The following is an 18,260-nucleotide window of genomic DNA, read 5'->3' as shown; positions in this document are numbered from 1 at the left end:
CCTGCTGTGACTGAGCTACATACTACCAGAGCTAAAGCATATGTACTCAAATCTGTACTACCTCCTTGCCTTGTGATCCATTCTAGCTAAGCTAAGCTGCATGCTAGCTAGGTTGCTGCCATCACTTACTGCATGCACTTGTGAGTGGTGATCTCATCTGCTGCTACTACAGCAATTAGCTAGCAGAGCTGCAGCTCATCGATCCATGGACAACATGACCCACAACTCCAGCAGCAGCAGCTCATGGGATTTGGACATGAGCCTCGGCAGCCACCACCATCCCCTCCTCTTCGACCAGCCGCCGCCGCCGCCGCCCCCGCCGCCGCCGCCGCCATTACCCTTCCACCTCCACCACCACCCTCTAGATCCCTCTCCTTCTTCTTCTTTGTTTCCTCCTCCTCCCCATCATCACCACCATGCCCATCACCTCCATCATCCTCTCGACCTGGACCAGCGGCGTGGTCACCATGACTATGGCGGCGGTGACCAGGGGGGCGACGAGGAGCTGCGGCTTCAGCAGGAGGCGGCGGCAGGTGGTGGTGGTGGTGGCCAGGACGGCGGCGGCGGTGGGGATCAGGACGCCGACGAGGAGCTCGGCGCCATGAAGGAGATGATGTACCGGATCGCCGCGATGCAGCCGGTGGACATCGACCCGGCGACCATCAAGAAGCCCCGCCGCCGCAACGTCCGCATCAGCGACGACCCGCAGAGCGTCGCCGCCCGCCACCGCCGGGAGCGGATCAGCGAGCGCATCCGCATCCTGCAGCGCCTCGTCCCGGGGGGGACCAAGATGGACACCGCCTCCATGCTCGACGAGGCCATCCGCTACATCAAGTTCCTCAAGCGCCAGGTCCAGGAGCTCCAGCACCAGCCGGGACCGCCGCCGCCGCCGTATCCCGCCGGAGCTGCACCGGCCGCCGGGCCCAGCACCTCGGCCGTGGGCCCACCGGGCCGGCCATTCTTGCCGCTGGGTGGAGGAGGGCCCATGATCGACTGGGTCGGCCTGACCAGGCCGGTGGACATCCATGGGCCGACCTCGTCGTCGTCCTCGTCGTCGATGGGCGGCGCCTTGGGTTTCGGGTTCGGCGGCGGCGGCGGCGGGCAGAGCAGCCATGGGATGCACTGATGGATGATGAAATTGGGATGGAGCAATATAGCTGAGAGAGAGGAGATTAACTAAGCTAGGGATGCATGGATTGGTGGACTAGAGAGGTAATTTTGGTAATTTGGTTTTGGTCTTGGTTTTTATTAATTAATTTGCTCTTGTTGTTGGCTCAGGCTACTAGCTACTCTCTCTACTCCCCACTGAGTAGCTAAGCTGCTGCCTTGATGTTTCTCAAAGTACAATTAATTAATAAGATTAGCTAGGGTTTGCATTCTATTTGCCAATTTTTTTCCCTGCATGTGATAATTACCCTTCAGGGGTTTGGTTAATTTTCTCTTGTCGAATTTTCTTTTGTGGGAAATTTCAATTAAGGGACCAAATCAATCAACAAATTAAAATCTGGACACAACACATATGTAGTGTAGTAGAAATTTAATTTAACAAATTAAATCTTGGATGCATGCAATAGAATAATTGTCAATGATGTTCTGGTAGGTTGCGTGTTGTGTCGTGGTGGCAGCATAGCGTAGCATGCATGCATATATGTTGACTGCTAGGCTAGCTACTGGTTGAGCTGAGAGCATGGGATCACAAGAGAGGATCAGACCGGATACATTTATTTATTTATTTATTGTTTGCAGCTTGTCACACACAAGATCAGAGCTCTTGCTATCTACCTTTGATCACTTAACAAACCGCTTAATTAATTTTACTCTTTCTTTTTGTTTGTTTGTTTGGACCCCCAAAGGGGATCATATCGGATCAGAAAGAAAAAAAAACCACTTTAATTTTGTCCTGATGAGATACTAGCTACTCCAGCGCGCAGACGTAGCTAGAAAAGGAGGGAATTATTGGTGCAAGGTATTCAGTGCCATGATCAGTGATGAGTGGTGAGGTGCTGAATTCCATGCATCGTCAGTAAATTAAGAAAGGTGAGGGTTTTCATTTCATTTCATTTCATTTCAGTTGGAGAGTTCCCAGGGAGGACGACAATGCGGCCAAACCCAACCATTGGAAAAAGCTTAGCTGTAACCATCAACTCCTATCGATCTAGGAGTAGTAGTATTCTCTACCTTACCTATTGCTTACGTATTCTACCTAGCTAGTAGTAGCATTTCTAGCTTAGCACTGGTGTACGGCTCCTGGATTTTCTTATGTTTTGTTTCCCTCTTTGTGAACATTGGGCCAGAGGTTTCTCAAATTGTCATTCCTGGCAAAATTTCTTGTTTATCTAAGCTAATTAAGCCATATGTGATATACTACCTCCGTTCTAAAATATTTGTCCAGTACATAGCTACAATTTCTTATATTTTAGGATGAATTGGAGGTGGTAATTAAGAACTTAAATTTTTGTTGTGCATGACCTCCTCGAAAAATTCCATTAGCCGCAACAAATGGTATTTTATGTAAATTAATGGTGATGCATCACTGTTGATGGAATTACTGCTTTGTACTTTTTTAAAAGAGTTTTCATTAGATTTAGATGCATGTTTTGTTGTCGAAACAGAAGCAATGTAAGTGATTTGTTCACTTTTTGTTGCTGTTACTCTATTCTGAAGTTCAGTATTCTTGCCATATTCTCCCCCAATTTTGATTAATTTCTGCTATATAGTTTAAACCAATGCTTAAGTATACGCATAAATGAAGCATTTTAGTTTTCTTCAACATGCTGGTAAATAAATTATTTTAATCAAACTAATTCAGCTTTGGTTTTTTTTATAGTGCTCATAAGTTAGCTTGGGAATTTTGTAATTCTTTGTTTCAGATTAATGCATGGTTGGCTGCCAATTTTGCCTTTTTAGGTATGCTAATTTATATTGATTTATTGTAGCATTTGAACCTTGCTGACTCAAAATGTTTAGTTTTTTTTAACTTAAACCTTTTGGCAAAGCAAGGACGAAATCCCAAGTGATGTGCAACCCTGCCTTAATTTGGGGCTATAGACATTATATTTTGAGTGAATCTTGGGCCATATATATAATGTTACTTGAATTTTAACTTAAGATCATCTAGATAAAAAAATGCTGCCTTATGCCGTAGTTGTATGCCAATCCCATTTTTATGAATGAAAATAGCTAAGAGGTCACCAAAAATAAGTACATCACATAATAAATTTGATCTTCAAACTTAATTAATGCAACATGCATGTCATCGTATCAGTATTAATCATGGCTAAAGGAGCAAGCTTGCTCCTTTATCTTCGGAATTGAAGAAAAAAATGTTACAATATTATATGTTTGCATGGTCATTTTTTAATGTTGCAGACATATGGTTCAAAGAACATTACTGTTCGTTGTAGGATTGTTAGAACTCCAGAGATGATTAATTATATTGATTCCACCATTGTGAAGTGTTAACATACACATACGTGAATGTGTGGAAATTGGCTACATTAATCTACTGTACCTTTGCATTCGTGATGAACAGCTTTCATTCCATACAGTCCTTTGTCATGCCTTAAAGCACACTAGGTTATGGGCAATCCTCAGCAGTGATAATCGACTAGCTAGAGATCGAAATTGGTAGTATATATGTAAAATCTCGATCTCTACCAAAGATTTTTTTTCTCCCTAAAACTCCCGTGATTTAGAATTAATCAAAATCGTTGTGCGTGCTACATCTGCCCTCATCAAGTAAAAGAAATTTAGTAATATATGCAGATCGAATAGATCAACTAGTAGTATATGTTAGAGCATGCATATTCCTTTCCCTTGTCCATATATATGAAAAGTTCAATTCAAATTAAAGATATCTCTACAGTACTATAACCAATGAATCTTAATTTGTTTAATTTGATTACTTCCATTCATTAGATTGAACTTCAGGAAATCATCAAATACTACACTAACAAGGAGAAATAAATTCGATAAGGCGCGCCATTTGGAGTAGTGCAGGAATTTTTCCCATGTTAATTCTTTCAGAAATTGTTTTAAAAATTATGTCATTTCCATGTTCCAAACGGGGCGCGCAGCATTTAGTTCTCTCTTTTCATTTAAATCTTTTTTTACCAAGCGAAATTAGAACTATATTTGTCGTCAGAAGAAATTAAGTATATACATGCATGCCAACTTTGTAGCTAGAGAGGTTTGATCAATTATATTATGTGCTTTACGATGATAAATTAACTCACATGAATTTAATATAAATTAAGGGCACACTTTGCTATATAAATTAAGGGCATATGTACACTTGTACAGTAGTGAATTGCGCATGCTGCAAATTAAACTGGTTTGTTAAATATGTATATATACACAAGCACATCACCTAAAAATTAAAGTTCTATATTTTGGATCACTGGCTATTAATTAATCTATAATATAAATGATGTTTTCCATTCCCAAATTTGGAACCCAGTCTATCACATTAGCATATCAGATCTAGCAAAACTCCATATATATCACGGCAATTTTCACCGTCACCATACATATCTACTCCGCCCACCTAAAGTGACTTTAAAATTTATCTCAAAATATAAGAACTTCTAAAATAGTAATTTATCTCACCTTATCTAGTGTGTACTCTCCCAAGCCACTCGCCCATCACCACCCGAATATGGATTAGACCAAAACCAACCGGCAATTAATGAATCAGGACTAGTCACCTATTTAATTATGAGTATTGTGAACTTTTGTCTTGCTACTCATTTAATTTGTTCTAAAATTACTAGAAGTCCTTTTAGGACGGAGAGATAAAATATTAAATGTGTAAATACTTTGGTCATATACTCTCTCCATCATAAAAAGAATGCAAACTTGCATCTAAATTTTGTTAGAAAAATATAATTATATAGAGAGTAGTACAACTTTTTCTTGCAACCCCTAGTTTGAATTAATTTCTTATTATCTTACCCCTAAAATCACCCTTCATTTATATTAAGGCCGGCAATTCATGTTATTTAATTTCTCTTTCCTATTAATTTTTCTTTCGAAGTTAGAATTGTTCTTTTTCTTTGGATTATTGTATCATTCCAGCAGTCAAGAGGAAAAAAAATGATGTTGCATTGTGTACATGTACAGTGCCCCTGGTTGCACAACAGCTGGCCATAAAGCGCAAAATGCATCTATATAATCGATCGAGTGAGGAACAGTAACTCACGTCTGACATTTTGATACAATAATCCTCAAAGATTCGGTGAAATTTTCTTTCTGATCCCTCGAGCACTACGCGCACTGTGTTTCAGTCTCCTCACATATCATGTACATACTACATATACGCATGCATACTGCATGCAGTATACACACAACAATAAAATATATGAATAATGTGTTTTCGTATTGATCTGCAGGTGTGTACTGCATATTGTGTTACATGTGTGCGCATCACAAAGCAATATATATACTACAAAATTAATGCTTTGACGATATCATCAGATCTTCAATTTCTTATCGCATGCATTTCATAAGTGTATTTCCAAAGGAATCCAAACAATAATTTCACTTCATATATACTTATGCATTTCATAAGTATATATAGAGAGAGAGCATTTAATCATATAAACCAAACATGTGCATATGCGCGCGATTTCAGCAAAATAGTTAATCGATCATATATTAGATACTTTATGGTGCAAAATTGCATAAAGCAAAGTGGTAAAATACATGGTTAGTCGTGTGCCTCACAACAGAGGCAAGAGATGTAAACCATTATCGCTATTAAATATAAAGAAATGGTAATATGTATGTGCTAGCTAATTTGGTCTGATTAATTGCACATGTGTTTAATTCGAAACCTTGGTAATATATAACTAACATGATTATATTGGGCACATGCAAAGTGTGCACATGATCATGTGATCGATCAGGACAAGATTTGTATAGGTCCTTGTCTATTAGATTTGTTAGGTTAGCAGCAGATGCACGCCAAAAGCAAAAGGCTCTGCCCTATATTTGTACATGCTCAATCATTAAAATTTAATTTGTTGAGCAAAACTAGCTAGCCACCAGGACAGTGTCATGATCGATCGATATATGTACTATATATGCTTGTACATTGTGATTAATTATTTAGTAGAAGAAGACTGTGCATCTACAGTAGATGACCAAGAAAAAAATGTGAATATATTGGATCCATGCGCGCAGGTGTACCGTACATGCATGCATGTGTTCAAATGAGAGAGAGAGAGAGAGAGAGATATTAAAGGAGCAAATCGATCGATCTAGCTTTTGCTTTTGCCTCTTTTAATTTTTGGGTACTTGAAAAGGGTGGCCAGTCTATGTAACTACTCCCTTCGTCCCAAGAAAACGAGTCTAGAACTGAACGTGACGTATTCTAGCTAGTAGAACAAATCTGAATAGAGGTATGTCTATATTCGTAGTACTAGAATGTGTCACATCTATTTCTAGATTGGTTTTTTAGGGACGGAGAGAGTATGTGCGATGGCCATATATGTACACACCGTAAAGTAAATTAATTAAGATGTACTATGATCCATTGTACCTGCATATATATGCAAATTAAGCTAGCTAGCTAATATATATATATCATATGGATTTTCGAAGAGAAGAAATTAAATTAATTAAGAGAAATGAGGAATAATTGATTGGCGATCATGGAAATTTCGGATTCTGGTAGAAGGAAAGGCATCTCTATTGTAGGCAGCTGAATCCGAATAGAAAAGGTTATCTCGATGAGCTCGATCGATAGGATCTCTACGGCCGGTGGCCGGGCTGGGGGGCACTGACACGAATGCATGCATGCACCATCCTATAATCATGCCTTTCAGCTGGACACTACTGCATTTCGTATCCGATCCATCGATGATGCTACTTCAATCCCTGCATCTTTCTCCCTGGAGTTGCTACCGAGAATATACTCACCGCTGGAAAACCTATCTTTTACTCCCGGTTTACAAGTCTTTAATTCTATTTTTGGGAGAATACATATATATATGGCCTTATGCGTGTGGTTGGAACAGACTAAATGCACTTTAACAGTCAGGTGGCCACTCGAGCTCTATCGTCGTCGACATTTCCACTATCTTGTTCTCAGTAACACATGTAAAATTTATCAATCTCTTCGTCAACTGGGCTCAACGACGCCGCTATATCTTCGCCACTGCACCTTACAATCTGCAGGCCATGTAGTTATGCAAGTTATTTAATAATCTTCACTAATATATTGACGTGTAATCCTTTTGTAATCTTCATTAATCAACTTGAAGCATATGTGCATAATGGCATATTATTATAGAAACTAGCATGGTGGTCCGCACAGATTGCGCGGCTAGCATCATTATATTTTCTTTCATATAATAGCATACTAGAAAAAATGCCCGTGCGTTGCAACGGGTAAAACCATTTTTGGATTGATATACATTGTACCTTTTGGTTTCGGATAAAAACTTACTTTCTTCCTTCCTATTCAGTCTCGGCCCAACCCGCTACTTCTCTCTACTTGGCTTACTTCTTTTGAACCTAGACCACAAGTAGAGCTATAGGCCTAGCTCGTATAGTCGACTGCCGTCTTCAACCTCGAAGACAGTACCGTGTAGTATGATGCCAGAACCAATACTCCCCATCAAATACGATCCAATCTTTCTCAATCTCCTAAAATTGGTTGAGTGCTCTTATTCACTCGATCTTTTCTTTCCGTTTTTATCAAAACCACAACGAATCCATAAAACTCTAGGATATAAATGGTGACTTCTAAATATAGAGATTGAATCTGGTAAATTAAAGCGGAACTAAAAGAAAAAATTATGGGGAAAATGATGATGGAGTAGTGGAGAACTGATTTTTCAATCAATTGGAGGAGGGAAAGCATGAGAAAGCCAATCGATGTGGCGGTGGTGCTAGAGTTCGGCCCGACGACGAAAAAACCGGGTAGATAAAAAAAAGAATCCTCACAATGTGCACAGACCCTTTCTCATGACAAAAATTGCGAATAAAATATAAGGACAAAAAAAAGCGGATGGGAAAAAAAAGCGGAAAAAAAAAGAAAAAAAAGGCGGATAAAAGAGAGGGACTTTTTTTTTGCTGTTTTATAATGTGTTTTTTTCTCTGGTAATTTTTACGGTCTTTTTTCTACACCGTTTTTTAGACGACAGTTTCTTTTTTCGCGTGGCTTTCTTTATTTTTTTTACGATCGGCGACTTTTATATTTTTGTACAGTCGGCTTTTTCTGTTTTTTTTTCAGCTTTTTCAGTAGTAGAGATTAAAACTGAAAAAAATATTAAAACCTACTCAAATACATATGACGTACCAAAATATTGGCAAAAACATCTTAAACTTTTATAATAGGTAAAGATATGTTTTCTCATTATACTATTCAAATATATTAAAATGACATCATAATTTTAAATTTTGCAATAACTTTACGAAACTACAAATGTGTAATACTCATATTGTATTTTATATACGTGTTAGTTATTAATTATTTTTAATATCAAATTTTAGTTATTTGTAAATTATATATATTCCTATATGGACTCTAGACTCGTCTTTTAATATTTCTTTTTTTAATTCCGAATTTTCTGTAAATTGTATTTCTATATATCTAGGCTCTTCTTCCAATATTATTTATTTTTATTTCTGAATTTTTATTATTTCTAATTGTATTTCTATGTGGACTCTAAACTCATCTCTCAATATTCTTTAATTTTTAATTTCGAATTACAGTTACTTCTAAATTGTATTCCTACATTGACCTTTAACTCTTCTTCCCATGTTTTTCTTAATTTCGAATTTTAGTTATTTGTAAATTGTATTTTTATACGAACTCAAAACTCTACTTTTAATTTTATTATGTTTATTCCGAATTTTAGTTAGTTTTAAATTCCTATATGGACTCTATACTCTACTTCTAATATTCCTTATTTTTTAATTTCGAATTTCTATTTTTTTTCTTAATTGTACTTCTATATGGACTCTATACTCTACTTCTAATATTTCTTATTTTTAATTCCGAATTTCAGTTATTTCATGATTGTATTTGTATATAGACTCTATACTCTACTTCTAATATTCCTTATTTTTAATTCCGAATTTCAGTTATTCCCTAATTGTATCTCTATATGGACTCTAGTCTCCTCTTCTAATATTCCTTATTTTTTAATTCCGAGTTTCAACTATTTCTAAATTGTATTTCTATATGGACTCTAGTCTCCTCTTCTAATATTTCTTATTTTTTAATTTCGAGTTTCAACTATTTCTAAATTGTATTTCTATATGGACTCTAGTCTCCTCTTCTAATATTCCTTATTTTTTAATTCCGAATTTCAGCTATTTCTAAATTGTATTTCTATATGGACTCTGCTTTTTCTTTTTCTCCGATTAATGTGAGAATTTCTAGGCCATGAGAGCGAACATGGAGACTCCTTTTTCTATTCCTTTAATAATATAATAGATGTTTTTTTTGTCGATGGTATATTGTAGAATGTGGCTTCGCCGATGCATATATATTTGTAGATTATGTTGCTAACCTTCATTTGACAGATGTTTGTTATATATTTCTGTTGAATCCTCCACTGTTGGATCAGTGTGACGATTCATGCTTCAATCCTTTAGCTCCAGCAAGATGGCGGCCACTCTGGTGAGATAGCGACGACCCAACCAGTTAGGGTCCTAGGTTGAGATAGGAGTAGGAGGTGGCCAGGTGGATGGGGTGAGGGAGGGTGAGGGGAACGGGGAGGAGGGAGGAGTTCACTGACCTTAGAGGGATGGCTATGGTAGGCGGCGTCCTGGCATTGGTCAGTGGAATTGGTGATTAGCGAGACAACCACAACACTGCAAAGCCGCAGGGTCGCCAGTGGGGCGGTGGGCCGATGTTATCGGCAGGGGCAAAGCGGAGGGAGTGGTTAGGAGGCGATGGATGGTGGTGGCGGATCCAACGATGGGGAGCCACCAATGATGGGAAAGACGGTGGGGGTGTTGGCACCTCGCTACCAATGACTTAAGGATGAGGTGAGGGAGAGGCAGGGGGATGGTACGATGGGCCTTACCGATGCCGTTGAGCCCTTTCGAAAAGCAAGGTGATGGGATGGTGGCAGCAAAGGAGTATGAGGAATCGGTGGATCAGAGACGGTGTTGAATTGACAGGTGGCGGCACATGAGAGTAGGAGTAAGGAAGAAGGACGAGGAGTTAGGGTTAAGTGGTGGCGCTGAATCTCAAAGAAGATCCAGTTAAAAATTCATATAATTAGGGATTGGATTTTCGGTCAACTACCATTCCCCTATATTTAACCCTCACTCATAGTTTTGGAACATGGATCTCTAAAGCTAACGCTGGTGATCAGCTGTCAATTAATTGGCGTTGTCAGCTAGCTAGAGTTTGATCCGGCACTGTCAAATAGCTATACCGATGGCGATTGATCGATCTAAGAACAGTGTAATGTACGGCATGCAATAGCTATCTAATAATGCCCAAGCTTTGTATGTATATGTTCCCCGAATACAAGTAAGCAGTAGTAATGCAATGCAAGTATAGTCCACATCATTAATTCCATTATTGACGAAGCATGTCGCTTTTCATGTAATATACTTATATAATATACATACTCCACTACAGAAACCAAATTAAATAGATACTGGCATAAGGATATCGGTTCAGATTAAACCGGCACCTATTATTAGTTACAAGTACCGGTTACGAGATAAAACCGGCACCAATATTTTAGGTCTCCGTTATTAAAAAAACTGACACCTATATATAGTTCATCCAATCACTATGGAGCACGCTTATATGTACTGGTATAATTTTATTAAACCGGTACCTATCCTATTAGGTATTGGTACTCCTAAATTAGTTCCAGCTCGGAAACCGACACCTATAGCCTGTTCCTAACCGACACCAATAAAGGTTTTTCAGTAGTGATGCATATACACACAAGTAACTACACCCTCGGTAAAAAAAAGAAACCATCTTCTAAGAACGAGAATGTTTATCCAGATTAATTAATCCTTAGAAATTGTCTTTTTTTTTTTACGGAGCGAGCTGTGTATATACGAGCGGTGCCGTGCACCGTTGAGCAGTCACCATCAGTGCCAATGCCGGACATGTTTATTTGCATCTGTACACAACGCACAGGCCGGAACGATAGATCGAGAAATATATAAATTAAGATTATTTTCATAAGTACGAATTGACGGTACAGATCTTGCTCAATTGCATCCGCATGGATTATTCATATATATACTCTCCCTTTTCCAAAATAAGTTAACCTCCTATAGTATGTGTTTGAACTTATTTTAAGACGAATGAAGTACACCGTTTTATCGTCTCTGCGAAGTATTATATATACTAAATAAAAAATAATTAGAAACATATATACCTATACTTTAAAGTTAATCATGATATATCACTTGTGGTTAATTACCCCTGTACATCTGGTCAATTAATGTAATAGTCTAAATGCACGTCAATTATCTAGTTAATTTTATTAGTATAGAGGAATATTTTAGGCGAGGTAGATAAGAAAAGAAGGCACGATAAGGTATCGAGACAAGCTACATGTGTCGTGCATGCAAGAGAAGCCTAACGGTACTGTGTTTCTGCTTGTTCAAACAAGATGGTGCTGAGACCCCTGTCACGAACGTCGGTGGGGGATCGGCTCGGCCGCCACGATGACAGGGTCAGCACTAACCGTTTAAGCGTGAAGACTGCTATGGTATTGTGCTCATTTTATTTTTGGATGAAATTTTTTTTGCACGGTCTAGTTTTAAAATAAGTTTTTGAAAAAGGCTAATTTGTCAAAAAAAAAAGAGAGAGAAAAAGGTATTTTTAGGTAGGGTGAACTTAGCTGCATGCCTGCATATATAAATTAGTATATGGAGTTGCAAACATGGACGATCGAGACGATGGAGCTAGCCCAGCATCTGGCAAAAAGTGCCATAAACTAGTATATGGAGTATGTGTTACAGTGTGATCAAGATGGGCCCACATTGGCACGGTGGGGCCCTATGGAACTAGGATGTTTGTATCTTTCCCTTAGCTAGTCAGATCTGATATGATCCTCGTTTATTGTTAATATTGTCGAGCCTACATGTTCGCTGTCATATATACATGTCTCTGTCTCGATCTCTCTTTATATATATATATATATATATATATATATATATATATATATATATATATATATATATATATATATATATGTATGTACGTATGTATATGTATATGTATACATGAATATACAAATTATTGATCGACTTCGAGCCGAGAGTGTCAACCCAGCCATATATATCACTATACTGGAGAAACCATCTTTGTCCGGTCGACAAAAACCACAAAATTCCTGGTTGCAATAAAAACCGGGACTAAAGATGATTTTTAGTCCCGGTTTATAAGCAGAACGGACTATGTGATCTTTAGTCCCGGTTCACATGCTGTCAGGGCCCTCTGGGATCTTTAGTCCCGATTGGTAACTCTAACCGGGATTAAAGTTCGGATCGTTAGTTCCAGTTTGTATTATAACTTTAGTCTCGGTTGGTGTTACTAACCAGGACTAAAGATCAAAACACACTATATAATCTCTAGTACTTATCCTCTTCTCCCGTCCACACAAACTCCTCTCTCTTAATTTTCTCTCTAACTTATCTCTTTCCTTCCTTCACACGGTTCACAGCCTTATCTCTTTCTTCCTTCACAGTTCACGGCTGAGCGAGCGCATGAGGAGGGTGGGGCGGCCGAGCAGCGGCCTGCGAGGCGGCGCGGAGGGCCGTGCGGCGGCGGCCGGCGCAGATGGGATGGCGGTGGCAGGCGGATGGGAGGGCGGCGGCGGGGATATTTGTCCCTTTTTTTTTGAAGAATTTGTGATTCATCGTATGGATTGTGATGTATAATTTCTTTTTTTGAGAATCCGTAATTCATTGCATGGATCTGAGATGTATAATCTGTGATGTATTTGATTTGTGGTGTTTGGGATGTTACTTTGATTTGGCGTTTGATTTGGGGATATGCATCCACTCGATTTGGGAGAAAATCAGTTAGGAATTAAGTAGTAAGTAGCAATAAAAACAATGAAAGAAAAAAAAAGAAACTAACCGGGACTGCCGCTGCCCTCTTTAGTCCCGGTTGGTATTATATCAATTTTTAGTCCCGGGTATTTGAACCGGGACTAAAGATAGCGATCTTATTTAGTCCCGGATTCGTAGTCCCGATTGAAAAACTGGGACTACAGAGGATTACAAACCGGGAGTAAAAACGATTTCTCCACCAGTGTATACAATTACAAGTATACAACCCAGCGCAAATCACACAAGAAAAATCGAACAACAAAAACACTAAACTAGCTCACTCTTGTAGTCTTGAGTGTATTAGGTATATTCTGCACGATTCTACACTGAAGTTTTTTTTAATTAAACACATTATGGACATCCGTACATAACAAACAAAAACCTAGCACAAAATGTGACGTATCGATCCTAATACTACAAATAATCTAAACATTCATTCTATCCAGATTCGTAGTATACTAGGATGTGTTATATATCGTACTAGGTTTATTTTTTATTAGAGGGGGGAGTAGATGGTAATATATATGAGTGCACACCCACCTCTGCAAACATACACATGCGCACGTACCTATATAAACACTTTTTAAGATTGGTCGCTACATATTAAGATTGACATCTCACACACACACATATACATACATACATACATACATACATACATACACACACACATATATATATACATATATATATATATATATATATATATATATATATATATATATATATATATATATATATATATATATATATATGTTTGTACTGAATTTGAACTTGTTTTTGTTAGATTTTGATTCTAGGTATATAGCATCCATACATATAATTAGTTAGGTATGTAATCATGGATTGTGAAATAAAGTTAAATTTGAGTTGTTTTGTTGATAGGTATAGGTATGAATCGAATTATTATAACTAGGTATATACTCACAATTTGAAAATTTTGAAAAATTTGAGTGATTTGTGCATTAGATACCATGGTGCCCGGGCACCGGGCACCATGGTGCCCCATATGAGTGTCCTATATATATATATATATATATATATATATATATATATATATATATATATATATTCGATATCGATAAAATATCGCCTACTCTTAAAGAAAACTTGTCGTAAATGCAATTACCATTACCAAATCTAGAATTTGAATCCCTTGCAAGCGTAGAAGTTGTTTAGTTTGGCGAAGTCTTTCATAAATGTAAATTGTTTCAGAACTCCATGCATTTTCTTTCCATTTCGTGCCATCAAATAAATGTTACTACTACCTCTTTTTTAATAACAAAAGGTGTAATTAACATTTACATTTTAAATCATAGAGTACTTTACGATAGGAAAAAGTCCAAATACCCCCACCCCCCCCAAAAAAAAAACTTTGGACAAAAGTCTGTCTAGCACCCTAAACTTTAAAACGGAACATCAAACCCCCTAAACTTTGCAACTGTTCATATTACCCCTAAGGTGGTTTTTATCTAATTTGTATATAACTTGAATGAGTTTGATCACGTGACATACATATTGGAGATATATATATATATTAAAATCTCCACTTAAATCTTTTTCTTTTTAATCACTTGTTAGCTCTCACTTACAAACAAATATTGTATGCTATTACTGTATAAGTATAAATTGATGACTTAGAACTGATGATACACAAATATGTTATAATAGTTATTCAAAGTTGTTCGTTTAAGCTTCCAAAATATGCAAAACCACCATTCAAAACCACTTTAGGGGGTAATATAAACGGTTTTACAAAATTTAGGGGATTAGATGTCCGGTTTTAAAGTTAATTCAGGATACTAAATAGATTTCCATCCAAAGTTTAAGGGAGTATTTGGACTTTTTCCTTTACTATAACTTCGTAACAAGTAAGTAAGAAATTAATTCACTTGTTGTAAAAAAAGGGAAGAAATTAATTCACTTTGAATGTTACGCGCATGGGCGTCGACCGTCCACATGTGTTGATTGTTTGTACGTAACGTAAGTAGTTATTATGTGGTCCTGTCTCTCTCTGGGTCACGCGCAGCGTATGTATACATATATAATACCACGTACATATACTACGTATTTTCTCCACTGTGGTGCGTGTACGTATGTACACCCTTTATTCTACAAGATTATTTAATTTATGATGGGTTTTAAGATGGTACCCAGAGATATTTAGAGAAAAATGTGACTGGAAGGGTTTATGTGATTTTGTATGATGCTTATGCTGCGATGAGCGTGGCAGCGATGACGATGTTTGGATAACCGTATATATGTAATATCATACGAGCAAAAACTGGATAACCATATAGATAATAACGTACGAGCATGTTAAGAATTAAACACGAGACCTTAGGATAGAAATTGCATACCTCTTACCACTGCACATACTCCTTACCACTGTACTATCAAGTGCATCTCGTAATGTACGATTCTTGAATCATTACTAGTGATCTATCTCGTATAAAAGACTAAAATTCCACTGATACGTCGAGAACCAGATTTTTATCCAGTTAGTAAAAAAAGTTATAAATATTAGAAAAGACCTAATATCAAATAATTAGAATGGGTGAGGCTTCGAACCATATCTTCTAGTCCATCACCTTGTGGAGCTACCAGGTTTTTACCCGGTTAGTGAGTTGAGGTGGCATGTCACGCATGCATGCATTATTGTACCACACAATATATATATTATCGATGTATATATATATACGGCAACGGTCATGTACGTAAGATGTATGGGGGCGATCAAGCAGACATATATACGGCTGCATGCTCAGCTTGATCGATCATATGGATTGCCGGAGGTCTCAGCAACCACTTGGATTCTAGCTACTAGCTCTCTCTCTAACTCATAAATTTCGGCATGCCATGCCTGCCTCCTCCATTTTCGGCTGCAGTGTGTGTTTACACACCAAGCATATACTCATGTACATACATACATTCTCAAAATGCTGCTCTGACTTTTTCATCAATATATATATTTTTTAAAAAAGTATATGTAGTAATATAATAGTAGTATTAATTGAAGTACACTAGCTTTGCATTGGTGATCATAAACCGTGTTGTTATATTAATTCATTGGCACTGGCCACTTATTCAGTATTATCGATAATATGGAATTTAATCCAGTCTCTGCATGATCTATATGGTAAATATATGATAATCTAAATGCTGTTGTAAGTATAAATTCATAGTGAAAAAAAAAAATCCTGCAAGAAGCTACTAGCTAGCTAGCTTATCAGCTATATAGCTAAAATTTAAATCTTAGAATTTAATTTTAGAGTTATTTCATCATCGCTTATTTTTCAGTATAAGCTTTTAAACCGGTAATTATAACATACTTCCTTCGTTTCACAATATAAGTCATTCTAGCATTTTCCATATTCATATTAGTGTTAATAAATTCATATAGATATTTATGTCTAGATTCATTAACATCAATATGAATATGGAAAATGTTAGAATGACTTACATTGTGAAACGGAGGGAGTAGATATGTATGTTTTAGTTGTAAACTATTTTATCACTTTTTCATGGTTTATCGTCCTCAAACGATCAGAATGAAGACTTGAAGAGTATATTAAGTATAGCTAGGAGGAAAAAAGGATCATTGGCTGCTGGTGTGCAAACTGCAAATTAAGCAAAGGGCCGGGTGCTCCCAAAAGAGAAGGCCGGTGTTGCTAGCTGGCGTGGCATGCATGGTTTGGGCAAAAAGGGCGGCAAACGACTAACTGGATTAGCTAAATGTTGTGTCTCAACGGAAGTCATCACTCACCTGCAACTGCATGCCAGCAGCGCTAGCAGCCGAGCATTCCATTTCAATGTATTTCATTGTGCTCACAACACCTCTCCTAGCTAGCTACATTCACTAGGCTCTGATTGGGGGAGATGGAACATAATTTTGAGAAGTAGGACATGTTTGACAGGGCTCTAATTTATAAATATAACATAATTTGTGGAACGACTTGAACATGTTCCACCCCTCTAATTTATTTTTTCATATCTAATTTATTTTTTCATATCACTTTAGCTTGCTTCGCTCCCTTTTTAGGTGGACCTGAAACTGTATGATCGATCATTTGGCAAGCCTTTAGCTCCAGAAGAGGTGGAGATGGAGTTTAATTCAAGCCAAACAGATCGTAGTAGAGTTAGGTTCCCTTACTTCCAAAAGCGGATCTAGGAAGGATTAGCAGGAGAGGCTTAATGGAGACTCCCATGGTTACAAAATTGGTAGTGGGGGCGCCGCCCCCATGGTAGATCCACCACTGGTTACTTCTTGTTACTAGTTACTCTATCCGCCCCAATATATAGTAACCTAGTATTAGATGGGACATCATCAAATCTAGACATGGATCTGTTCAAATTCATAGCAGTAGGTGATTTATATTTTAAGACAGTAAAATAATTTTCTAGGTTATATAGCTACAAAATCTGAGAATCTAGAATGTTTACAAGAGCTAGAATCAGCTGTCAAAAGCTCTCCAAACGGTCGGCATAATTTGCTGCACCAGCCCATGCATGCTACTGCTCATACATACTCCAAATTCAGAGAGAAGTGTAGTACATGTACTTTTTGTGGCCTTAACTTTGGGAGAGTCCAAAAATGCATGCCTGGCTTTGCATTGATAAAAAGAAGGTACGACATACCGTTGATATATCAATCAGTCGACTGTAGATAGTGAGCTTGGAAAGTACTACTATAGTGCTGCCGCAGGAAGCTGAAGAAGAATATATGTGCTGCACTTTATTTGTACCTATCGATCCAATTGTTTTTTATATATACTTACTTAGATACTCCCTCCGTTCCCTCCGTCCCAGTATAGTGGACGTTTTTGACTTTGTACTTTCAACGTTTAACCATTTGTTTTATTTGAAAAATTAGTGCAAATATAAAAAAAGATAAGTCATATGTAAAATACTTTTGATAATAAAGCAATTGACAAACAAAATAAATAATAATTCCAAAATTTTTTGAATAAGACGAATGATCAAAAATTATAAACAAAAACTCAAAAAGACAAGTAATATGGGACGGAGGTAGTACCATGGTACACATGCATGCCATTCAATTAATTATCCTTTCGAAGCACTGTACTGCACCCACACAAACTGGAAATATACATGTACAACATATTCTTTTCTTGCTATATATATCACTCATTGATGAACTTGTTGTGTTCCTGTTGGTTAATTATGCGGTACCGTACCTTTTC

General features: G+C 37.5%; 1 protein-coding gene across 1 annotated transcript; it reads left to right on the top strand.

Annotated features, from left to right (window-relative positions):
* Positions 1 to 1,298, top strand: LOC127782942 (transcription factor HEC2-like). The gene has a single exon (XM_052310222.1). The coding sequence runs from the start codon at positions 206 to 208 to the stop codon at positions 1,124 to 1,126; it is 921 nt and encodes a 306-aa protein (XP_052166182.1). The 5' UTR covers positions 1 to 205; the 3' UTR covers positions 1,127 to 1,298.
* The last annotated feature ends 16,962 nt before the right edge of the window (positions 1,299 to 18,260 follow it).

This window comes from Oryza glaberrima, chromosome 8 (genome assembly GCF_000147395.1).
Source record: "Oryza glaberrima chromosome 8, OglaRS2, whole genome shotgun sequence".
In the NCBI taxonomy this organism is placed as follows: Eukaryota; Viridiplantae; Streptophyta; class Magnoliopsida; order Poales; family Poaceae; genus Oryza; species Oryza glaberrima.
The sequence above is the reverse complement of the archived record's forward strand: the minus strand, read 5'-3'. Positions and strand labels throughout refer to the sequence as shown.